Source organism: Mesoplodon densirostris, chromosome 17 (genome assembly GCF_025265405.1).
Source record: "Mesoplodon densirostris isolate mMesDen1 chromosome 17, mMesDen1 primary haplotype, whole genome shotgun sequence".
In the NCBI taxonomy this organism is placed as follows: Eukaryota; Metazoa; Chordata; class Mammalia; order Artiodactyla; family Ziphiidae; genus Mesoplodon; species Mesoplodon densirostris.
The window spans coordinates 77,871,218-77,895,659 of NC_082677.1; the positions used below are offsets into that span (position 1 = coordinate 77,871,218).

The 24,442-nt window shown below is 43.9% G+C and overlaps 2 protein-coding genes across 8 annotated transcripts in view; both read left to right on the plus strand.

Moving 5' to 3' along the window:
• The window catches only part of CDC16 (cell division cycle 16), a 29,074-nt gene extending 20,686 nt beyond the window's left edge, over positions 1-8,388 (plus strand). For both annotated transcript variants that reach the window (XM_060080035.1, XM_060080034.1), the window contains 4 exons: positions 1,595-1,656; positions 2,548-2,683; positions 4,457-4,547; positions 7,909-8,388. In XM_060080035.1, coding sequence (XP_059936018.1) covers positions 1,595-1,656; positions 2,548-2,683; positions 4,457-4,547; positions 7,909-8,168 — 549 coding nt within the window. In that variant the 3' untranslated portion in view covers positions 8,169-8,388. The remainder of the gene's footprint in view (positions 1-1,594; positions 1,657-2,547; positions 2,684-4,456; positions 4,548-7,908) is intronic.
• A 5,989-nt stretch (positions 8,389-14,377) lies between these two features.
• Positions 14,378-24,442, plus strand: part of UPF3A (UPF3A regulator of nonsense mediated mRNA decay) — a 36,415-nt gene continuing 26,350 nt past the window's right edge. For 2 of the 6 annotated variants that reach the window (XM_060080017.1, XM_060080015.1), the window contains exons 1-8: positions 14,386-14,687; positions 15,406-15,512; positions 17,352-17,458; positions 18,629-18,727; positions 18,844-18,954; positions 21,468-21,575; positions 22,269-22,324; positions 22,414-22,572. In XM_060080017.1, the coding sequence (XP_059936000.1) occupies positions 14,481-14,687; positions 15,406-15,512; positions 17,352-17,458; positions 18,629-18,727; positions 18,844-18,954; positions 21,468-21,575; positions 22,269-22,324; positions 22,414-22,572 (954 nt within the window). In that variant the 5' untranslated portion in view covers positions 14,386-14,480. Of the gene's footprint in view, positions 14,688-15,405; positions 15,513-17,351; positions 17,459-18,628; positions 18,728-18,843; positions 18,955-21,467; positions 21,576-22,268; positions 22,325-22,413; positions 22,573-24,442 lie in introns of all 6 variants that reach the window. The other 4 variants (XM_060080019.1, XM_060080016.1, XM_060080018.1 and 1 more) reach the window with 3 other exon arrangements.

The following is a 24,442-nucleotide window of genomic DNA, read 5'->3' on the forward strand; positions in this document are numbered from 1 at the left end:
GTCTCTTCTTAATTGTCGTAGGAACTTAAAAACCCTATATATCTGTGTGTTTGCACATGTATGTATATAAAGCAGGTCTTCCACAGCTCAGTCTTGGGTGGTCTGGATAATACATGTGTTTCTATTGATGTAGGGTGGCCACTTATCACCTTGCCCATTTTCAAAGAATTGAATACCTTAGGACCTTGCTCCTTGGACTGGACCAGCCGCATCAGTGTCACCTGGGAGCTCGTTAGAAGTGCAGAACTTCATATCTGCTGAACCAAAATCTGCAGTTTTAGCAAGATCCCTGGGTGATTCTCATGCACAGAAAAGTTTGAGATGCACTGTTATAAACCACATTTAAAGTTGAAATTATATACATCTTTGATGATCAGAAGACACTTTGGATTCTTGCAGATATTTAAAGTAATGGTTTAAATACGAAAACACAATACTATTAAACTTTCAAAATGCTCCTTGAAAAGTTATATGAGGAGGGGAAGATATTGTGTGATTTAGTTGTAAACTGCAGCAAATGTCAGAGTAGCCCAGGAAAGCAGCTGTGCCTAAGAATCGTAGAGGGTTTGTTTCATTCACATGGGCAGTGCCTTCCAGAGCTGGGCTCAGGGGAGTTAGAGGGTGTGACCAGGTCTGTTTATTCCCTTAGTTCTGACTTACTGCTGCGTGTCTAGTGTGTGCTAAGCTCTGAGCTAGGGATTGGGAGGCAACAGAAAACTGGTTTGATGTTGATGCCCTCAGATCAGTGCAGATAAATTATTGGCAGTAATAATACAGTGCACAGAAAGGGCTGTGATTGAAGAAATAAAGGACTCCACACAGACTTGATGGTCAGTCAAGAAGGCCTTCTGGGTTCAAGGAAATACACCTCAGTCCTAAAGGACGGATGCTAGCCAGGCAAAAGTAAGGAAAAGGGTATTTCAGGTGTAGAGAATGGTATGTGCAAAACTGGAGCTAATTCAGTATGGCTTGGATTTTCGGTTCACAGAGAACGTCAAGAAATGGGGCAGGAGGGGTAAGCGTGGGTCTTCAAGGGCCTTGAAGATGATGTTAGAGTTTGCGCCTTGTCATGAGGTGGCGGCACAGTAGGAGCTTGAAGACAGGTGGTCAGACTCACATGACGGGGCCCAGACAAGACGTGTTCGTGATGGGGGCGGCGTTCGGATGAGGAGGCTGACAAGCCCTTCCCGGAGGGGTCAGGGGTGACATGGTGCTGTGTGCTGAATGGCAGAGCACCGGAAGGGGTGAGGTCAGGGAGCTGGGATGACGGGAGAGGGGATAAGAGGTTAGCCTGTGGTGTGTTGGACTTGAAGTGCTAGTAGCGTTACTAGGCAGATGGAAAGCTCTGGGCGGGAGGTACACAGCTGGAAGTTCTTTGGCATAGATGGGCTCTTTGATAAAATAGTGCTAATAAAATAACCCTCAGGAAGTGTCTTGTAGTAGGAAAGCTGGAAAAACAACTCAACACCCTTGCCTAGTGCTGTGCAAGCGCCAGGAGAGAGCCCCTCTCGCACAGATGAGTGAAGTCATGCAGTGCAAACGGGTCAGGTTGAACAGTAGCTTGTAATCATGGGTCTGATGTGCTTTGTTTTAGGTAACAGTTGACAAATGGGAACCTTTGTTGAACAACTTGGGCCATGTCTGCAGGAAACTTAAGTAAGTGAAGTAAAGCATTTTCAGAAATATTCTTTGTGACTAAAAGTTTACTTAATTTTGTGTAGCTCTTTTCCATATTTTTATTTAGCTTTCTTGTACTTGGCTACTCAGATATAAGAAGCACAAACATGTTTTTATTACCTCTGTTGGTATAATTTTATTTTAGAAATATATTGAGAATTATAATAACTTCTATTTTCTAGGATTAAAAAATTTTAGTGTTCAAAATTAATTTCGAAGAATTAGGACAGTAGGAGCTAATTAAAGCCATATCCATATCCTAACTCACTCTTCTCCTCCAGATACCAGTTTTATAGTGTGATGATTGATGTGATAATAGATGACAATTGAAAAAGAGATTCTTCGGTTAAATAAGTTTGGGAACCTCGAGGTTACTCAAAATTTAGCAGGTTTTTCGGGATTTCTTGCAGTCTTTACTATGTGTTACGAACTGCAGCATTTCCCAAACACAAGCACAAAACCTTTTTTCACAAGAGTTTTTACAGAGCAAGTATTGCAGAGAATTTGGGGAAATGCTGCTCCAAGGAACTCCTGTAGACCTTAAAGCAAAACAATTTGGTTGCTTTTAACCATCCCTGGTGTAGGAGGCTTGTCTTCACATAAAAGAGGTCTTGCTGTGCGATGGGGCATAGGCCCAAGGGTCAAGAATGGGATTCAGCTGGTAGCCCTGCAGGAGTGCCCACCCTCAGCTGGAAGGCAGGAAGACACACTGAAGATACACAGTGGATGTGAAGGACCGTTGCCGTCTAGACTGTTTCTCTGATAGGAAAGCGGTTCTTATGTGGTTACATCAAGGAGTACCCACTGTACCCACTGACTGCTTTCTCTCTTTCTTCCTGTTCTCCTCTCCTCCCTCGTCTTCTCTCCCAGGAAGTATGCTGAAGCCTTGGACTATCATCGGCAGGCACTGGTGTTGATTCCTCAGAATGCGTCCACCTATTCTGCCATAGGGTATATCCATAGTCTGATGGGCAACTTTGAAAATGCTGTGGACTATTTCCACACAGTACGTCTTTCGTCTTTTGTTTGTACCTAACTTTAAATCTGGTTAACAGTTACCACTTTTTTTTTTAAAGACCTTTTCTAGGCAATGTTTTGTTACTTTACAGAAGTGCAGTTTAAAATTTACATTTTAAAACTCCTCAGGCAACCTTGTATTTTATTCTTTTCTCTGCAGAGAAAAGTACGTGAATGTTGTGTAGTACTCATCACATTAGAACAGATGTGAGCCTTGTCCTGAGTGTCAGTGAGAAACACAAGTGTCCAGGAGTGTTTGTCAGCGCAGCTGCGCTGGGTGTACCTCTAAGGAGCCCTTTGGGAACTCCATTCTATTTATGACTTAAAAGTAATTCCCTTAGGGCTTCCCTGGTGGCGCAGCGGTTGAGAGTCCGCCTGCCGATGCAGGGGACGCGGGTTCGTGCCCCGGTCCGGGAGGATCCCACATGCCGCGGAGCGGCTGGGCCCGTGAACCATGGCCGCTGAGCCTGCGCGTCCGGAGCCTGTGCTCAGCAACGGGAGAGGCCACAACAGTGAGAGGCCCGTGTACTGCAAAAAAAAAAAAAAAAAAGTAATTCCCTTAGATCATGTTTATAGATGAACAAAGCTTGTGCGTTCATCACTGGGAAAGACTCTCCCCTTAATCCATATGCAGTATTTCATCAGCTCTAAGCCACCATTAATAAGCAAGATGACCACACACAAAAATACGCTGCTGTTTACACTTTATCATAATTCTTTCCTGTCACTTAGTTTTTCTGTACTTAGAAAAAGTGCTCTTTTGGACATATTAGGACATAGATATTTATCAGGGATCACTTTACTACCTATATAAAAAAGAAGGTATAAGTGAAATAAATGGTTAAGATATTCATTTCTTCCCATTGAGTTTGCTCCTTCAAAATCACTTTTGTACCAGGTGGTCATTCCTGTTTTCCCAAAATTGTGTCCGTGTGCCAGTGCACATGCCCCATTTCCCTCACGTTCCTCCCAGCCAGAGACATCGGCTCTGTCAGGAAGTGTCCCCGAAAGGTTGTTAGACGACAGCCACGACTCGCATATCTTCAGGAGGTCTGTGGTCTAGTCTGTGCCCTGGACGTGGCCGCCAAGCCCACGGTGCTGCCACAGGCTCCCGTATCATGGCTGTGGCCGGCGGACCGCAGTAGTAAGAATCCACCTGTTGGAAGACTTCCCAAGTTCAGGAATGCTAGAATTTGAAAAAATGTGGGTCTTAGAATCGATGAAATAACTGTTTTTGGAGAAAGAGATAAAATTTGAGAAAATACAGTATTTCAAAGATAAATTTGTGAGTGATAGATCCGTAACAGGTTTTCAGGTGAGGTGAAGTCCTGGAGTGCCGCTGACATAACGAGAATACGTTCTGATTTCTGAGCAAGCAGAAGCGTTTAGAAGTGTTAATAGTTTTTGTGATCTTTCAGATGTCTGTATTTGAACATTGTGTAATTTACCTCTCTTCTGTGATTTAATTAATACAGAAGTCTTCGAAGGCTTTTTGTGGAGATACAGGCTTTAAAATCTTTTTGGAGGAGGGGATTTCAAACGTAAACAACATAGTGTAATGACCCTCCGCGTACCCATCACCCAGTTTCAACAGTCATCAACTATTGGTTACTCATGTTAGCTGTATCCCCACTAACAGCCTCCCTCTACCTCTACCCTGGGTTCCCTGGAGTATTTAGAAATGAGTCCTGTGGGAATGTTTTACACCAAAGAGAAGGAAACAAATTTTCTTGTAATAACCGTGCTGAATCTTTTCTGGCAGGCCCTTGGTCTTAGGCGAGATGATACATTTTCTGTTACAATGCTTGGTCATTGCATTGAAATGTACATTGGTGATTCTGAAGCTTATATTGGTAAGATTATAATTATTCTTATTGATGTTGTATTCCATTTTTTAGATTGTTGTATATCTCTTTTTAGGTTTCTCAAATTCTCATGTAAAGTCCTAAGTTCATTTTTCTAATGATTCTAGCTACATTAATGTTAAGAAACTCCATTTATTTCAGTGGAACAACGTGTGGGAATTAATTATTCATTAAGTATCCATTCAGTTTAAAGTTGAGTACTTGCTATATGCAAAATACAGTTATAGAATATGTGTAAAGCACTGTGATATACAGCAATCAATCTAATTGCATAATTGAAAAAAATCTTAAGACAGATTTTTCTAATAAGTGAATGAAAGGGCTCTTGCCTTAATATTTTACAATGCAGAGTATAGCATGTAAATCTTTGCACTTTAGTGGACTGTTAAGTTGGCTTACATTCACATTACAGTGCTGTGTAATTCTTGAAATTTTTTTTAATGATGAGCAAGTCATAAGGTAAGTTGGTATGGAGTTGCTGTACTTGGGTGCCCACTTAGTTACGAACATTGTAAGGGAAAGAGCATTGCAGTGAGATTACATCTTGAGATCTGGACTTTGGGGTAGGCAAAGACTTCTTTAACAGGATGTAAAAGCATAAGGGGAAAAAGTGTTAAATTAGGCTTCAATAAAATTAAAAACTTGACAGCAAACTGGCACATTAGAGACCGAGAGAAGTCCCTCACAACACATAAACTCATCCAAGTTTTGCATCTAGAATACAAAAAGTCCTATGCATAATCCTACAATAAGTAGAAATTCCATCAAAAATGGACAAAATACTTGAACAGGAATTTCACCAAAGAGGTTATTCAGGTAATTACAAAGCAAATGAAGGCTCAGTATCATTACTTATCAGGAAAGTGAAATAAAAACCATAACGAGGGCTTCCCTGGTGGTGCAGTGGTTAAGAGTCCGCCTCCCAATGCAGGGGACACGGGTTCGAGCCCTGGTCCGGGAAGATCCCACATGCCACGGAGCACCTAAGCCCGTGTGCCACAACTACAAAGCCTGCGCTCTAGAGCCCGTGAGCCACAACTACTGAGCTCACGTGCCACAGCTACTGAGCCCACGTGCCACAACTCCTGAAGCCCACGTGCCTAGAGCTCGTGCTCCACAACAAGAGGAGCCACTGCAGTGAGAAGCCCATGCACCGCAATGAAGAGCAGGCCCCGCTCGCCGCAGCTAGAGAAAGCCTGCACACAGCAACAAACACCCAACGCAGCCAAAAATAAATAAATAAATAAAATTAAACTAAAACAAAAAAACAAAAAAAACCACACCATATGAGGCACCACTATAAACCTGCCAGAATGGCTAAAAGTGAAAAATACTGACTGGTAGTACCTAGTGCTGGCAATGGCACGGAGCAGCTGGAATTTTCATACATTATTGATTATTGGAGGGGTTATAAACAGGTCAGACCTCTTTGGGAAACTGTTTAACAGCACATCTGCTAAAGTTAAGCAGGCCTTTGCTGCCTAACACACCACTCCGGCCAATTTCCCACAGTCCTGTGGGTCAGTTCATGGCTCTTTTGCTGGTCGTCTTCACTTGGAGGGGCTGATACTCCAAGATGGCCTCATACACAGGGGGACCTCAATGACGCAGCTGGGCTTCTCCATGGGTCTTTAACCCAGGCTTCTTCATAGCATGGTCGTCTCAGGGTCCTGAGGGACAAGAACTAAAGCATCAGGACCCCTTGAAAGCTGGAAGTTGCACAAATCACTTCCGTCACATTCTGTTCATCAGAATGAGTCGTGATGAAGTGCAGCATCAACACGGGGCTTATTCAAGGGCGTGGGTGCTGGGAGGTGTGACTCATTGGGGGCGATTGAGGCAGTGACCTTCCGAGCTGATCTTACCGTGTAGCAGCTCTGCTCCCAGGGTTGTGCCCAAGAGAAGCAAGTGCCTCGGTAAGCCAGAAATCACCCGCAGGATTGTTCACGGCGGCTTCTTTCCAACAGCAGCTCAACTGGAGATAACCGAGGTCCAGCAATAGGAGAGTGGAGAACACTGCACAGTTAGAAGGACTAACGACTGAATCGTGTTGTGACATACATGAGTCTCACCAGTTTTGACCAGAAAAGAATATATACTGATTGCTTCCATTTATACGAAGATTAGTAATAAGCAGAACTAATCAGCGATGATAGAAGAATGAGAGCAGTGATTAAAAGGGAAGGTTCACTAGAGGGGCCTGAGGTGGTTTTCTAGGAGCTAGAAAGGTTCACTTTTGGTCTGGTGGTGGTGATGTGGATGTGTACATACGTGAAAATTCATCCAGCTGTGCACACTTCACAGTTTGTATGTTATGGCTCAATTTTTAAAACTTAAAAAGACCTTGGGTTGAAATCTCAGGTCTGCCACCCAGTAGCCCTGTGGCTTTGGGGCAAGTGTGAGCCTCAGGTTCCACATTTGTCCAAGGAGGAGTTGTGAAGCTTAAACGCAAAAGTCCTATAAGGCTAAGAAAGGTGTGGAGATACAGTACTGAATAAGACTGAATAAGACGGACGTTTTGCCTGTCCTCACAAAGGTAATGGTCTTACAAAGGAGATTTCCAAGTGTATTGTTCATTACATATTTTATTTTATTGAGGTAAAAATTGACGTATAATGTATTAAATTCAGGTGTACAACATAATTTAATACTCGTAAGCATTGTGAAATGACCACCACAGGAAGTCTAGTTAACATTTGTCACAACACATAGTTAGAAAAAGTTTTTTCTTGCAATGAGAACTTTTAAGGTCTGTTCTCTTAGCAACTTTTGAATATGTAATACAGTATTATTAACTATAATCGCCATGCTGTACTAGTTTTATCTTCAGAAGACTTGGATGTTATCTGTTAAAACATCTATTACTGAAAGCTATTAGTTTGAACTTTGTAAAATTGTCATTTTGTTTATGTCGGGAATGACTGGACCTAATACATCCATTATTCTCACGATTTTGATTTGTAGAAAATGTATTTCCCTTCACTGTGTTTCTGTATACCTGAGGCTTGTGACTGCACCAGGGCCAAGCGCCAGCCGGCAGTTCTCCGTGCAGCCACTGAGGAAGCACCGCGCACAGGCTCCTGTCGGTGCCACACTCGCTGTAGGGACGGGGAGGCTGCTGAGCCCAGTGGAGCTGAGCCTGCATGTGCTTCTGGGAGTCTCCCCGCAGTCTCCCTTCGTCCCCAGGATCGAAGAGCAGGGGCGTGATGGGAACGTTTCTCCTTAGCTATGCATGTGCTCTTACAAGGACATCTGATCTAAATGATAGAGCAGTGTTATGTATTGGTGGAAATGACAGGTAAATGAAATTTCTTATTTTGTTCTTACTGTGGCATTTCTCTCTTTTTAGGAGCAGACATCAAAGACAAATTAAAATGTTATGACTTTGATGTGCATACAATGAAGACATTAAAAAACATTATTTCGCCTCCGTGGGATTTCAGGGAATTTGAAGTAGAAAAACAGACAGTGGAAGAAGCAGGGCTTGCACCATTAGAAACCTCAAGGAAAACTCCAGATTCCAGACCTTCCTTGGAAGAAACCTTTGAAATTGAAATGAATGAAAGTGACATGATGTTAGAGACGCCTATGTCAGACCACAGTACGTGATTCCAGATGGGTCCCAGTTCCCCTTTGTCCTAGAGTAGGTCAGTGTTTCCTCTCATCCTTGTCTTAAAAATGTCCCATTTCTCAACATGCATCCACACCCCACCTCTGCATTTAGGAATGGAGATCTCCCTTGAGAGCCTGGATCGCACACCTTTGCAACAGATGTTTTCTGATCCTACAGAACAGTTATACAAAGTGAAATAAAGAAGGTAAACCATGTCTTAGGTCGTTTTTTCTTTTTCAGTAGACTTTTATTTGGGGCTAATTTTGAACTTACAGAAAATCTGCAAAGGTAGTACTGAGAGCGTCCATGCCCCCTCACCCAGTTTCCCCCATCGTGAACATCTTATGTGACTGGGGGACTTTAATCAAAACTAAGAAATCCACGTTGGTCTCTAGTAACCGAACTCCAGACTTTCTTGGATTTCACCAGTTTTCCCGTGAATGTCGTCTTTCTGCTCCTGCATCCGGGGGCCACACTGCAACTAGCTGTCAGATTGCCTAGGCTCCTCTTGGTGGTGACGGTGTCTCAGACTTTTCTTATCTTTCGTGGCCTGGACAGTTTTGAGAGGACTTGTCAGTTATTTTGTAGAATGTCCCTCAGTTTGAGTTGTTTCAAGTGTTTCTCATGATTGGACTGGGGTTTTGGGTGCGAAGTACCTTCCTCACCACATTGTGTCGGGGGTACATGTTACCGGCATGACTTACACAGGAGGTGTGGACCTGATCACTTGGTGGCACTGGTGTCTGCCAGGTTTCCCCACTGCAAAGTCACTCTTTCCCTCTTCCCACACTTCAGAAGCAAATCTTTTTTTGTTTGTTTTTTTTTTTTTTTTTTTTTTTTTTGCGGTATGCGGGCCTCTCACTGCTGTGGCCTCCCCCGTCGCGGAGCACAGGCTCCGGACGCGCAGGCCCAGCGGCCATGGCTCACGGGCCCAGCCGCTCCGCGGCACATGGGATCCTCCCAGACCGGGGCACGAACCCGCATCCCCTGCATCGGCAGGCGGACTCCCAACCACTTGCGCCACCAGGGAGGCCCCAGAAGCAAATCTTTAAGTCCAGCCTACCCTCCGTTTGTCAAGGGGTTTAAGTTAAGCTCCATCCCCTGGTGGTTTCATCTGTTCTCTCCCATTTGTTTATTTTATTTATTTATCCCATTTATTTATCAGCATAAACTCATGTATACATATTTTCTATTTTAGGTTATAATTTTATACTAACATTATTTATTTTGTGGCTTCAGTTGTTTCAGCTTTGGCCATTGGAGGTCTTTCAGCTTGACTCTTTTATGTCCTTGTGACGTGCCTCCATCCATTTATTTTTTCTTCTCGTTTTTCCTTCATTTTGGTAAAATGTGTGTATATAACATAAACTATGGACTTCAGTTAGTAATAACGCATCACTCTTGGTAACAACTGTACCGCATCAATGCAAGATAGGGATACGGGGAGAGGGTTAGTGTTTGGGAACTCTTCTGTCCCATTTTTCTGTAAATGAAGAAATAAAGTGTGTGCATGTGTGGATAGGTAGCCATCTTAATCATTTTCAAGTGTATAATTCAGTGGCATTTATTTCCAACCTTTTTTTTTTTCACTCCAAACAGGAACTTTGTACCCACTAAGCAGAAAGTCCCTCAGCTCTGGTAGCCTCTAATCTTATTTCTGTCTCCGAATTTGCCTATTCTAGATAATTTCGTGTAAGTGGTATCACACAACATTTGTCCTTTTGTGTCTGGCTTATTTTACTTAGAATAATATTTTCAAGGTTTATCCACGTTGGGGCTGTTGCCTCCCCACTGGTGGGTGAACCCAGGTCTTGGGGTTAGTGCCAGCCTACTGGTGGGCAGAGCCAGGTCCTGGGGTCTGGTTGCAGGGCCCAGGGGTCCCAGAGCTGGTGTTGGATCTCTGGTTGGGGGGACTAGTTCTGACACAGTTGGGTACAGGGTCCAGGGTGTCCTGAAGCTTGTGTTGGCCTTCTAGTGGCCAGGGCTGGGGCCCAGCTGGTCCCAGGGTAGGGTCTGGCTGGCTGTGGGCAGGCTGGGTTTGCAGGCTGTGGAGCTGTGGTTTTCTTGCACCTGGTGTTTGCCCCCTGGTGGATAAGGCTGATCTGGATGCTAGAGCCGGCTTCCTGGAGGGCAGGGTTGAGGCCCAGGGGATTCTGGGGTTGGTGCCTGCCAACTGGTGGCTGAGCTGGTTCCTGGGCCCTCTGGTGGGAGGGCCTTGTCCAGGGGCGACTGTGGGCTCGGGGGGTCTCAAGGCAGCCTGTCTGCTGATGGGTGGGCCTGTGTCCCCGCTCAGTTAGTTGCTTGAGGTGTCTGAGCAGTGGTGCCTACAAGCTATTGGGCCAGGGCAGGGCTGTGTCCTGGGGCTAATAAGCTAGAGGGAGGGTTCCACAGTGGCTCTTCCCAGCACCAGTGTCCATGTGGTAGAAGGAGCGAGCTTCCAAGAATGGCTGCCGCCAGCGCCTATGTCCCCAGGGTGAGCTGCAGTGGCTTCTTGCCTCTTGAAAATCAGCAGGCCAGTCTGACCCAAGCTCCTGTCAAATTACTGCCCCTGCTCTGGGTCCTGGAGCGTGTAAGATTGTGTGTGTGCCCTTTAAGCATGAAGTCTATTTCCCTCAGCCGTCTGGCTCCCCCCAAAGTAAGTCCTTGTGGCCTTGCAAGCCAAATGCTCTGGGGGCTTGTCTTCCCAGTTCAGGACCCCTGGGCTGGGGAGCCTGACATGGGGCTCAAACCCCTCCCTCCTTTGAGAGAACCTGTGCAATGTAACTATTCTCAAGTTTTCGGGCCCTGGGGGTATGGGACTTGACTATATTTCAAGTCCGTGCCTCCTACCTATCTCATGGTTCCTTCTTTGTCTTCAGTTGTGGAAGATCTTTTCTGGAAGGTTCCAGTCTTTTCACGGATGGTTGTTCTGCCAATATTGTGATTTTGGCGTGCTCTTAGGAGGTGAGCTCAGGCGCTTTCTACTCCACCATCTTGGCCAATCCAGGAATTTTGTGATGCTGAGCCAGCGTCCTTCCAGAGCCATTTCCCAGGCAGTTAAATACAGCCACGCACAGTCCTCTGGGCCAGAGCCTGAGCCAATCAGGGAGTCTTAGTTTTAGAGCTGCTTTTCTCCTGTAATATGTCATTTTTAATATGTCATAGCTTAGATGACTGTCTTATCCAAGCATCTGGATCAGTTGTGGCGGAACTTATTGAAATGATGTAGCACATTTGTTGGGGGCAAGAAAGAAAATTTCTCATAGTTTCACACATTGGCAGGTGATTTATTCCATGAAAGACATGTTAAAATCGTCTTTAAAAAGTTTATACAGGGCTTCCCTGGTGGTGCAGTGGTTAAGAATCTGCCTGCCAACACAGGGAACACGGGTTTGATCCCTGGTCTGGGAAGATCCCACGTGCCGCGGAGCAACTAAGCTCGTGCACCACAACTACTGAGCCTGCGCTCTAGAGCCCGCAAGCCACCACTACTGAGCCCGTGAGCCACAACTACTGAAGCCTGCGTGCCTCGAGCCCATACTCTGCAACAAGAGAAGCCATCGCGATGGGAAGCCCGCGCACCACAACAAAGAGTAGCCCCCACTCACCGCACCTAGAGAAAGCTAGTGCAGCAACAAACACCCAACGCAGCCAAAAATAAATTAATTTATTTATAATAAAAAAAAGAACAACTCTTAGTCGTTCTAATAAAGAGATGGGTTTAGGTCCTTCATCTGTTCAAATCTTTTCTTTCAAGCTCTTATCCTGATATTAGACACATTATCCTATTTTTTCATAGAAAAATGTTTTATTCCAAGGCATTTATTTACAGCATCATTAACAAATAAGGTATTGGATAGAAATGAATTTTCCAAGCACCTAATATTCTCCCTTAAACACTAAAACTTTTTGTCTTAACCTAAAATGTATCTTATATATTTCTACCTTTTTAAGGGTTAGAAATATAATAGCTAAGGCAGAAAAATATAGATAATTTATAAGGTAGAAGAATAATAGCTGTCATTTCTTGAGGTCCCCATGTGCTAATAACTCCCATAAGTCTTTGGAGTAAGACCTTGTACAGATGAGGAATCTGAGCACAACTAGCGATGCATCCAGGGCAGCATACAGGCCCCATTTCCTGTCTCAGCCCCTCACACTACACATCAGCTGTGTGCAGTGATGCACTTAGAGTCCCTGAGTTGCCTACTGCTATTTAGACTCAAATAGTGTGTTCCTGAGTTTTCATTTTTCTTTTAAAATGGCTTCTCTATCTCTTCTCTGTCAGGCAAACGGCTTTTCTATCTCTTCTCTGTCAAGCATCACATGTGCCTATTTTTATGCCTCCCCTCTCTTTAGCTGGGCTAGAAAATCAAATGATGGAACTTAAAATAATCACTTTTAAAATAAATAAAAAGGAAGGTATTAATACTCTTCCACATTTATTTTACCCACCAGACAATAACATTGCTTCATTTAGCTTTTTCATTGATCACGTGGTGTGATTTTTTAATGTTCTGGAAAAGTGAACGCCTGATAATTAACCCATGACCTTATTGACAGTGCTTTAAAAGACAGAACAAGACCTTCAAGACATTTGACTAAGCTGTTTTTCACATCAACAAGTTTAATATCAATGTTTAGTCTTCAGAAAGTGTCAAAAAAGGGGGGGGGGTAATGTGTAACTGTACTGCCAAGTATTTTTCTGATATGACTCTAGTATCATAATAATGCCTAGTTTCCTAAAAAGTCAGCCTTCTTGCCACCTTTAAAGTGACTGTGCTGTCATCTTTAAAGAAAAATAGAGTGTAACGGCTTTAGGTCATGGTCATCCATCAATTAGACCCGTGCTCTGGAGCAAAATGTAACCCTTCCTGTGACCAGGACCACACTTATGGGTGGAGTGTTCAGTTAGGGTTAGGTTCACTGACATTTGGAGATTAGTTAATACTGCTTTGTTTTGGATGTAATTCTATGTGTATTTTAAACAAAACATGCTGGGTAATGTGTAGGAAGATAGATATTCTTTGTGCTGTACTTTTCTTTCATATACAATCATAAGCGATTTTACAAGTGTATGTCACTCACTGTCTTGAAATTGGTATCATAAAATGGTATTTAAAGAATAATTCCATCCAACGTGAATTCTAAAGTTCTGCCATTTCTCACCATCAGCCCCTTCTGCCCCTACCTCTCACCCTCGGGATATAATAAACCATCTTCTCCGACAACCACATTTTCCTTTTCTTTGTCACAGTAAGAGCTTTTGATCAGCAAAACTAGGCTTGCAATACCGCGTTGATTGGAGACAGAAAAGGAAACTGTGGATCTAGTGTGTGCAACTTCATCATAGTTCCTAAAGGATTCCTTTAGGCTTTATTTGAAATAATGAAAGCTGCTCCTGGCCTCCTTGCTGGGGTTTTAGAGAACTCAGTTTTGGAAGTGCTCTTTTGAGTCTTTCAGCCCATTTAAAATGACACATTTCAATTGTGTTCATAGGTAGTGAGTGGTTCAGGGATAAAGGACTGGATTGAGTTAAACCTGGATTTACTCCCAGTGGCTGCCAGCGATTCCCTTAATCTCTTAATTAATGCCTCAATTACTCTATTCTCCAGTTTCTATGTTTGTTGGTACTTAAAGTTCTGGGAAGAAAGGTGCTACGAATGAAAAACATAGCCAACACGAATAAGTTGAAAATATGACAAAACGTGGCATTTAAAAATTAACCTCTATATGAATTATTCTAACCAAAAGTGTTTCTGCCTGAATGTTTGTAAAAGAAAAACATGTCTGCTGCCCCATTGAGCGTCTCAAAAAGTTGAGCGAAAATTATATTGGAAAACATTCAGGCCCTGTTTTGAGTGCCGTGAGTCTGAGCTACTCCAGTCCTTGACACCTGAGTCCTAAGGACCGTCGAAGTGAGCCTTCTTTCTCTGTGGCCAATTTCTTCTCTCAACTCTGGGGCATTTATTCTACTCCGTAGAGGAAAGCCATGTACTGATTTGTGCTGTTTGTCAATCGCTTGCTTTTTCTTGAATGTAATTGCTACTGCAGCCCAGCTCCAGCTCCACTTCCTGGCCACGCCGCCACGCCCCCACGCCGCCACGCCGCCACGCCCAGGAGTCGAACGTCCCTCCCTACGCGCGCCCCCGGGCCCCGGACGGGCGCGGCAACGGAAGTCGGGGGACGGGAGGTGGATGCGGAACTGCAGCCACGGGTGGGGGAAGAGGCGTGCGGCCTCTGAACAGTGGGGACTGGGTGGGGCAGCCCAGTCCTCGCGAGATTTCGGCCCTGACGAGAGGCTGCAGCGGCTCGGCGGCGGGTCTGGGATGCGCTCGGAGAAGGAGGGAGAGGGGGGCCCAGGGGTGGCCGTTACTACGCGGGGTCCGAGCGGGAAGGAGAAGCCGTCGCCCACAGAAAGCCACTTCCGCCGGGAGTCTCAGCGGCGGGAGCCTGAAGCGCCGGTAGCCCCGTCCTTCGGCTGTGGGGGCGGTGCAGTCAAACCCTGCGAGGAAAAGAGGACGGTCCTCAGCAAGGTGGGGGCGGGGCGATGTGAGGGGCGGGGCCGAAGGTGCGGTAGCCCTGCGCTCCGGGGCGGAGCCGCGGGTGCTTCAGCACCGCGGACAGCGGCCGGGCCGCGCTGCCCCAGCGGCGTCGGGGCTGCTAGGGCGCCCTTGACGCGATCTTTTCTGGCTTTGGAGGAAGAAGAGTCACTTCAGCCTGTGGGTGTTTCCCGTCGAGGCTGGGACGCTGGGCTCACCAGTGCCGGGCAGTAGCCTTCCACGTTGCCGAGGGTCCGGTCCGGTCCAGGGGAGACGGGGCAGCCGGGAGAGCAGAGCCCGTGGCGCTGGAGTGGACGCGGATGGACCCTGCGGGCGGGAGGCGGGAGGTGTCTACCCCATGCTTTGCTGCTGTGGATGTTGCCCTGCATGTACCTTACCTCCTGGTAGGGAGCGTGGGGGCGGGCACATACCAACAGTTATCTGGTTTTAATGAAAAGATTTCATGAAAAACGGCTGCTCTGCCCAGCCTTTTCTGACCTCACCGATCCCTTTTACATTATTCAGCCCTTGTTATTCTTTTGACAGCCATGTTCTCTCTCCATGCATATGTTCCTTAATCTTTACTAAAATGCGTGTTTCTGCTGGACTCCTGGGTTAGATTTTACTCTGAGCATAAACACAGGTGACCAAGCTTTCAAGTAGGCTTAATACAGTACTACTGAAAGGAAACCCAGCCAGCGTTTCTCCCCAGGTGGTCATCCGGCGGCTTCCTCCCAGCCTCACCAAGGAGCAGCTGGAACAGCAGCTTCACCCCCTGCCCGCACATGATTACTTCGGGCTCTTTACTGCTGATCTCAGGTGAGAAGATTTTACCAACGTTAAGAGGCTGAGAGGGAGTTCCCTGGTGGCCTAATGGTTAGGACTCGGAGCCCGGGTTCAACCCTTGGTCGGGGAACTAAGATCCCACCAGCTGTGCGGCATGGCCAAAAAAAAAAAAGGCTGAGAGGTTTTGTCAGTTGATGGTAAAGGAATATAGATAATAGAAGCCATCTCTGTTTCCATCTTCTTTCCCACATATAGGCGGAAATCAGTGCAGGCCTTTATTTCTGCAAGTTATTTCAAAGTAGGCAGATAATTAAATTTCCCTAAAATAGATTTGAAGATCTCCATAGCACCACCATAGCCTAAAAAGGAAAGCAGTCTAACAACGTATTAATTTTTTTTATTTTGGATATCACTAAACCTTATTTCATATAACCTTTTAAAGTAAATTGTATTAAGATATAAGAAAGAAAAGTGAATAAATAATAGATGTATAACCTAATGCATTTTTACAAGTGAACACACCCACGTAACTAAGACCAGATAAAGAAGCAGAATACTCCAGACCCCAGAAGCCCCTAGTGTTCCCTTCTATCACTGACATCCCCACCCTCAACCCACCCCTGCTAAGTTATATCTTTTTCAGTTACCTTTTACAGCTTGGTAGGAAGATGTTTCTGACAATAATTTAACACTTCAAAATCTCCTTTTTATTAAAAAAGAGAGCAGACCTCAAGTTAGCCCAAAAGATGACAGTTCAGCTAGAATTTGGTGATTTTCACTATGTGATTTCTTATTATCTTTATTATTCTTTTTCTCTTCAATATCATGAGTTCTCATTTATGGTAGCCATTATAAACTTGCCTTTTGAATAAATATATTTAAGTAAAAAAATGTCAGTTCAGTCAAAGAAAAATATCACAGGTAAATGTAGATTTTGTTAAAAAAAAACAACATAAACATGATTTTTTGAAATGACTAAAGTTTAGGAAAACTAGTACAATTACAGGAGGTCAGGCACTGGTCTCAGTGACTCAGATTGGAATCCCAGTCCCACCATTTTACTAACTGCTCCCTCTGTGAGCACCTAATTTCTCTGAGCCTCAGTGATCTCATCTGTGAAATGGGGTTGAAAGTTTCCACCTATGAAGGACATTGGTAGCTGTGAGCTAGAGGGGAAAGGCTTAGTTCTTCTGTAGATCCTATGCCATGTGCTACAATAAATACCCTTTTAAGATACCTAAATGTGTTCTCTAAACCAGTAAAGGAGCTCTTTTACAATACAACATTTCCTTCTCTGAATGAATCGTGACTAGGTTGTATTGCAGTCATGATACGTGATTAGGAATGATCTTTGAATAACCTTGCCTTTGATTTTCTACCTCTGAGGACCAGTATTTTTTTTTTTTTTTTTTCAGTACGAGTGCCTCTCACTGTCGTGGCCTCTCCCGTTGCGGAGCACAGGCTCCGGACGCGCAGGCTCAGCGGCCATGGCTCACGGGCCCAGCCGCTCTGCGGCATGGGGGATCCTCCCGGACCGGGGCACGAACCCGTGTCCCCTGCATCGGCAGGCAGACTCTCAACCACTGCACCACCAGGGAAGCCCTGAGGACCAGTATTTTAACCCTGGCTCTGTGCAGTAGAAAAACCAACCTAAAGTGTCTCTCCCAAATCATTAACAAGATCTCGGTTAATATTTTGTTTGTTTTTGGTTTATTTGCAAAAGAATATCCAGATTGCTGTAATTAACTGAGAAATGTTCTTTGGCATAAAGGTTTTATCTGAAGTAGTTTGTTGTATCCAGAAAAGAAGAAAAAAAAAAGACAAAAGAAGTCTTAAGTTTTTTACTGTTTTCATTGTTATTTCTTCTTTCAGTCTTTATCCTCATCTCTATTCAAGAGCATACATTAATTTTAGAAATCCTGATGACATCCTGCTTTTTAGAGATCGTTTTGATGGATATATCTTCACTGACAGTAAAGGTTGGGTCATTGGCTTTTTAAGCTCTTTATTATAATTTCTAAGTACATTAATTAAGTTTTGCTGGATGTTTGTGAATTTTAATTGAGTCCTTAGATGCTAATCTAAAATAAATTCATAAATTTTGAGTATGTTATTGTGATTATGGGCTTATGTTAAAAATTAAAATTACATATAAACCAAAGAATTATAGCAATTTCGTGTAGTAGTGACAACCTATTTAGGTATTATCATCAGGGAGTGAAGTTTTTCACGTAAATGAGTTTTCTGGATAAGTGAACTTTTTACTCTTTTTCGTTCCCAAAGTAAATTATTTTATCCTGGTACTATGTACTAGGCATCATGGATGGAGCACTGAAAATGAAGCAGACATTGTCCCTGTCTGTCTGAAGCCCTGCTGTCCTCCTGGTTCTTGACTTTATTCTGAGTAGTTGAGGATAAAATAAATACTCAGAAGTGTCTTCCAGATACATGAGCGTTAAAGTGTCCTAGTCCTCTGGCAAATGTGAAGGCGATCCCTCAGCGGGTTTGGTAGCCGGGCAGAAGTGTTCCCTCTCTCGGTGAGGCAGATGCTCTCCGCGAGCGTTTCTGTGTGTCTACATAACAACAGAGTCAGCTTCAAGTGACTTTCATTCTAGATTTTTCTATTTGAAGCAAATCTTACCTGGATATCATGAACACCCTTTGAAACCCTCTCTTCTAGCTGAGTGTCTCTTGTAAACAAAGTCATTTCCTTGAACTCATATACCAGATTGGTAATTGAATTAACCTTTTAAAATTAAAAAATGTAAGATGTGACTAGGACACCTATTGAAAGTATTCCAAAATAAGCTCTTTGGTGGGAGAGCAATAAGGTTTATTGAGGTAGAAATTACATATGGTAAAAAAACCTACTTTTAAGTGTACAGTTTAATGAATTTTGAATGTATTCAGTCATGTAACCACAACTACAATATGAGGAATTGTGTTATTTAGTAAATAAGTGCTCATCCTTTGTTTAAATCTGGAGTTTGATGTGCTAAGATTACTGTTACTTGAAAATATAATTAAATTATATTTTAAACAGTAATATTGTCAATGCTATGCTCAGGGCTTAAGTAAGTAAGACTATTGTTTTAAAATGAATACAGTAGAATTTCAGAATGGCTTTTGTAATTTGTTTCCTGTTAAAGGCCTAGAATATCCGGCAGTGGTAGAATTTGCTCCATTCCAGAAGACAGCCAAAAAGAAGCTAAAGAAAAAAGACACCCAAACCGGAAGCATTGAAGATGGTGAGTCCTTTTTCCGATGCTGGATTGTGAAACTGCATTAAACACATTGGTCAAATATAATTTCTCTCTATATATGGGGAAGAATATATTTATTTTCTTTCTATCTTAATTTACAGATCCAGAATATAAGAAGTTTTTAGAAACTTACTGTGTGGAGGAGGAGAAAACTAGTGCCAACCCTGAAACTCTTCTGGGGGACGTACAGGCAAAGACGAGAGAACTTATTGGTCTGTTTTGCTCATTTTTTTCCTCTTTACTTTATTGAGATATGTATTTATAGAGTATATATTTGTTTTTCCTTTTTCATGATTATTATAGAAAATGGACACATGTGACAGGCCTGGCAGAAATACAGAGTATTTCCCAGTTTTGACAAAAGGAAAAGGGTGGCAGGATGGTAACTTGGGAAAATATTTCTGAGCATCTGTTGATGGAGGGAGAACACCTGAGTTTTCAGTTACAGTCACTTTGTTTCAAATTATGACGCTTCTGAACGAGCAGTAGAGAAGACATTTGAGTGCTGTGTGCCGGGCTGCGTCAGGTAAGCTTATGTCTCAAAGTTGAAGTCAGTCATCTTTGCAAAGAGCAGTCATAGAAAGGAGATGCTTTGCTTAAGTATGAGGTCATCTTGCTGTTGTTCAGAAGACTATCAAGGCCCCTGAGCAAGTGAGGCAGATGAGTGGATAAGCCCAGCCAGGGCACAGAATCTGGTTTGAATCAGGCCTTCAACCCTCTGCCCCCAAGTGGAATATTTTGGAAATGGCCCTCTCCTAGCAGCGTTCCCCCAGAACTCAAGAATAGACGTGAAACTCCTTTATCAGGCAACCTGCTTGTCTCTCCCAAACATGCTTGTAGCGTCTCCCTTCCTGCCTCTGCCGGGGCTGGGGCCTCACCGTGCAGCCCAGTGCCCCTCCCACCTGTTCTGCCCTCCCTTCCCCATGCTTACCTCCTGCTCACCCACCAAGACTTACAGGACAGAATGGTTACACTGTGGATAATTTATCTTCTTATTTGTCTGTCTCTCTCTGCATTAACTCTCCTCTCACTTTGTCTCTCCACCGTCCAAGAGAACTGTATTTTTGTCTTTGTAGTCTTAGCATGTAATACATTGCTTGAACAAGTTTAGGTATTTGGTAAATATGTGTTGAGTAAATTAATAAAAAAGGTTAACATTATTGAAGCATTCTTCATTAGTCTAAAAATGAAGTTTTATATTTTATAAGAGGTGATTTAATGTGTGGCTCAAAGGATCTTTAATCACTAAAGTATTTATGGAGATGTGCTTAGCACATGTTGACTGGGTACCGACTCTGAGCCTGGGCACGGGGACAGCACCAGAACAGGACACACAGGCTGCTGCCCTCATGCAGCTGCCCTGCTACTGGGGTGACTGTAGCAAACACATGCAGAAATGCTCAAGCCAGAGCATTTCCACTTGTGATAAGTGCCACAGACGTAATGGAATAGAATAATGGGATAGAGAGAGAGGCCCCTCTGATACCGTATTTGAGCCAAGACCAGCTGGGCCAAGAGATGGAAGAAGAGGGAACTCCAAACACAAGGGCTGGAGGCTGGAGCTCTGGGCCTGCAGGAGCGGGGCGCACGCCTCTGTGGTTGGCACATGGTGGGCAAGGAGCAGAGTGCTGGAGAGGTGGGACCCCAGCATGATGGGCTGGATTTTACTTGAGGGACAGCTGGGGACCGAGGGAGTGATGTGGTCTGACTGATTTTTTTCCCTGTCACTCTGGTTGCTCCATAAGATGGAGAAGCTGGGCTCTAGTTAGGAGGCTCTTGTTGTCGTCAGGGAAGGCTCCTTGAACGAGGGTGGCAGAGTGAGCATGTGTTCTGGAGGTTGAACTGACCAGACTGGCTGAGGATTGGGTGTGGGGGCAAGAAAGCAGAAAGGATCAAGGCCTCCAAGAGCCTGACTTGAGCAGATCAGTGGGTTATGGCACCAGCACTGACACGGGGAAGAAACAGTACGGAGGGCAAATCGTGATTTCACTGTAGAACATGATAAAATTAAGAAGAGTTAAACGAAGCAGCAAATTAGAAATTATTTACAGAACTCACCCTCCTCGTCCTGTTTCTTTACTGCTTCTTCTTAAATGCCCTTGTACAGGGCCGCTGCAGGGAAGCAGCAAGATCTTTCACTTCTGGGCAGTTGTTAGATAGCCACTTGCTGATCACACACACATCCCCCACCAGAGTCCAGCCACCCTCCTGCAGAGGAGGGACGAGCCTGTCCTCTCCCGTTCCCAGCACCTCTCCCAGTGCTTGGTGCACAGTAATTATTTACTGAATGAATAAATGTGACTTAGAATCCACTAGCCCAGGACGAGCCTGTAGAACTTTTGTGATTCCTCTTTCTGCCTATTTAAATTTAGTCTTAATCAGGCAATTCTTGGCAAATGCCTTTTTCTTTTCTTAGATTTTGACCTTTAGTGGATTCTTATGGTCAAGGCTGAGCAGTGTGAGTTAAATGCAAATGTTAGTTCACTCTGAAGTTGCAGATGAGTGCAGGCATATCAGGGTCTTTAGAGCGGACAGACCTGGGCTCAGGTCCCAGCTCTAAGACTTAGCAACCGTGGGACCGGCTTCCTCATAGGTGGTTGTCGCCAAGCCTAGTAAGCGAGAACGGTTCTACTGTTGGTTAAATCAGTGTTGTACTGCGTGGTTACGCATCTTCTGTTTAGTAAATGATACACTTTTATGGTTTGTAAAGCACTTTCTTATACAGGGTCCCACTTACCCACCACATCAGTCCTTTGGGGGAGCAAGGCAGGTGTCTGTAAGAAAGGAGGGAAGGCAGGTGGAGCCTCAGCATCAGCTCCCCAGCCCCACCCAGGTAGGTCTCAGCTCTGCCCTAGTTGACAAGCCTAGAACCACCGCAGTACAGGGCAGAGGCCTCACTCCTCTCCAGCCCTGCCCTGACCCCATGGGTACCAACATCTGTGGGTGCTTAAGTCCCTTCTGTAAAATGGCATTATATTTGCATACAGCTTACCCACATCCTACTGTATCCTGTAAGTCATGCCCAGATTACTTGTAATACCTGATACACTGTGAATGCTATGGAAATAGTTGCCACTGAGTTGCAAAGTCAAAGTTTTGCTTTTTAGAACTTTCTGGAATTTTTTTCCCCATATATTTTTGATCCACAGTTGGTTGAATCTGCGGATGTGGAACCGGTGGATACGGAGGGCCATCTGTATATAAATACGTTATAACGTTTGGGAAGTTTAATGTATTGTTTTCATTTTGCTTTTTTGCTTTATACCATTTTTGTGAGTAATGTATGGGACTCCCTTAAGAATCAGGAATTAAATGCCTAGTGTGTATAAGTCTGTCAGTACCTCCAAATTACTTGACTTTATAGTGACAGAGTAGGAGCTCCCCCAAATACAGTGTAGGCTCATGTAAGTTTTAAAATGATATAATCTTCCCTTAATTATTTTAAAGATTAAATTGAAAGCAAGTATTTAAAATAAATAAATCTTATTTTAGTGTTAAATACTACATTGCAATTTTTGTATTTTAGCTAGAAGAACCACACCTCTTTTGGAATATATTAAAAATAGAAAATTAGAAAAGCAGGTAGGTCTGGCCTTTTACCCAATGAATAGCCTTCTTGTTCCCATGATGTCCGTGCAGACAATTTATACACATATTTTCCACATCTTTAGAGAATTCGAGAAGAAAAGCGAGAAGAACGGAGGAGGAGGGGCTTGGAAAGGAAACGCTTATGGGAAGAAGAGATAAGAAGGAGAAGGGAAGAGGAGAAATGTAAGAGGAAAGCAGCAGAAGAACAGAAGAAAACTGCTGAGAAAGACGGAAGGATGACGGTAATTTTGAGGAGACGTTTCATTTCTTTTTTCCAAAAATAGTTCAACCTTGTAGGTATTTTAGCCCTTCAGAACTTCCAGGACATTTTCATTAGTGTAGTCTTTCACTGTTATAGTTGTTTTTCTCTGTTCTGTGACAGTCGTTCTCAGATGGTGTTCCCTGAGCCCCAGGGCTTTCTTGAGCGCGCTGTGTTTGGGGGACCACATGGGCGGAAGAGTGGGCGAGGACCAGGTTTCTGGGTGTGACAGAAGCGCTTCACCCAGAGGAGACCACATTTAAGTGTCATAGGCTGGGCTTCTGCTTATATTTGCCTTTCAAGAAAGATTTCCTAACTAAAAAGCTACACGTTTGAAACCCGCTGGCTTTGTGTCTACTGGCCTTTCTTTATGCCGACTGACTCGTAGAACTGGGTTGTATCATTTCTTTTGTGGTAGCAGCAATGGTTTCTACATCTCTTGCCCAGTGTTTCCTTTGACTCATGCATTCATTTAGGAGGGTGGTTTAATTCCCGCAGAGGGAATTATCCTCTATGTAAAATTCATTGCCCACATCGGGGTCAGGCCCTACCTTCTTAGTATTCTGCTCAGATGACTTTAAGCCTAGATTTCAACCTCATGTGAATCTTACCTCTTCCACAAAGGGTTTAAGGTGCCTTTTAGGGATTCATTAACACTGTATAATATAAAGGAAAAAAATGGAAGGTCAGGACTTGAGGGAACAGAGGCAGAAAGGAAAGGATAGGGAAGAGACCACAGTTGCCATAGTTGAGCCCTAGATTAGTTTCTGATATGCTCGGCAGTCAAAAACAGAAAAGTTGATCAGAAATGTAGTTTTCATTATCCATGAAGAGAAAACATGCCATTTCTTCAAGGAAAGCAAAGCTTTTTCTAGGCCTTGACTTCTAAAACAATGTCTCCCATAGGTGGTCCTATGGGGTTCACTAGCAATGGAGGGGATTTCTTAACCGTATTCCTGTGAAACACATAGCCATCTATATCGATCAGGACGGACTGGGCTGTGCTGCAGTGAAAATAGTCTCAAGATCTCACTGGTTTCATGCAGCTAAGGTTCTCTTCTTGTTCACATTACGTGTCCATTGTGCATTGCTCATCATAGCCGTTCAGTGAGCCAAGCTGATGAGGCTCCATCTTCCATTTGCTTCCACAGTCGTTATGAAGGGGGAAGGGGGTGTGTAACACAGCAGGTTGCACACTGGTTCTTAAACCTTCCACACAGAGGTGACAGGTCCCATCTGCCCACACTTCACCGGCCAAATCATGGTGCACGTCCCCACCTAATCTCAAGCTGAGGGACATTGCAAGTGCTAGGAGGAAAACCTGAAATATCTGATGAACAGCACTAATGAATGACATAATCTCTGAAGACTGTTTCTTGAAATGTCTCTTTTTAAGTTTAAGGATTTGCTGAAAAATTCAACCTGATGGAAGGTGTGGGCCAGGTCATGTTGCTGCAGCACATTTACTGCCAAGATAAAACCTCAATGGGCAAGATGAGTAGGTAGCCGTTTGACCCGCAAGAAATCAGCCAGAGTGGTTTCCTTCATTTTGGCTTTGATGACAATTGTTACGGATCTATGTAGTTTTAAAATCTCATAATCTGATAATAACATTGATGAAATTGAGGAACCCAGTCAAGATTATTAAATGAAGATCGTCCATCCCACCTCTGCCAGGACATGGACCTAATAATGGGCATAGCCAGGGTGTCCCTCTGGAAATAACTCTGAGAGTGTCTTCTGTTTGTCCATGTGGTTTAAGTATGAACACAATTCTTCATAACAAAAGTGTAGCAGATATACTTCCTATAACAATCATACGTAGTCTCAACAATATAAATTAACAGCCCTTG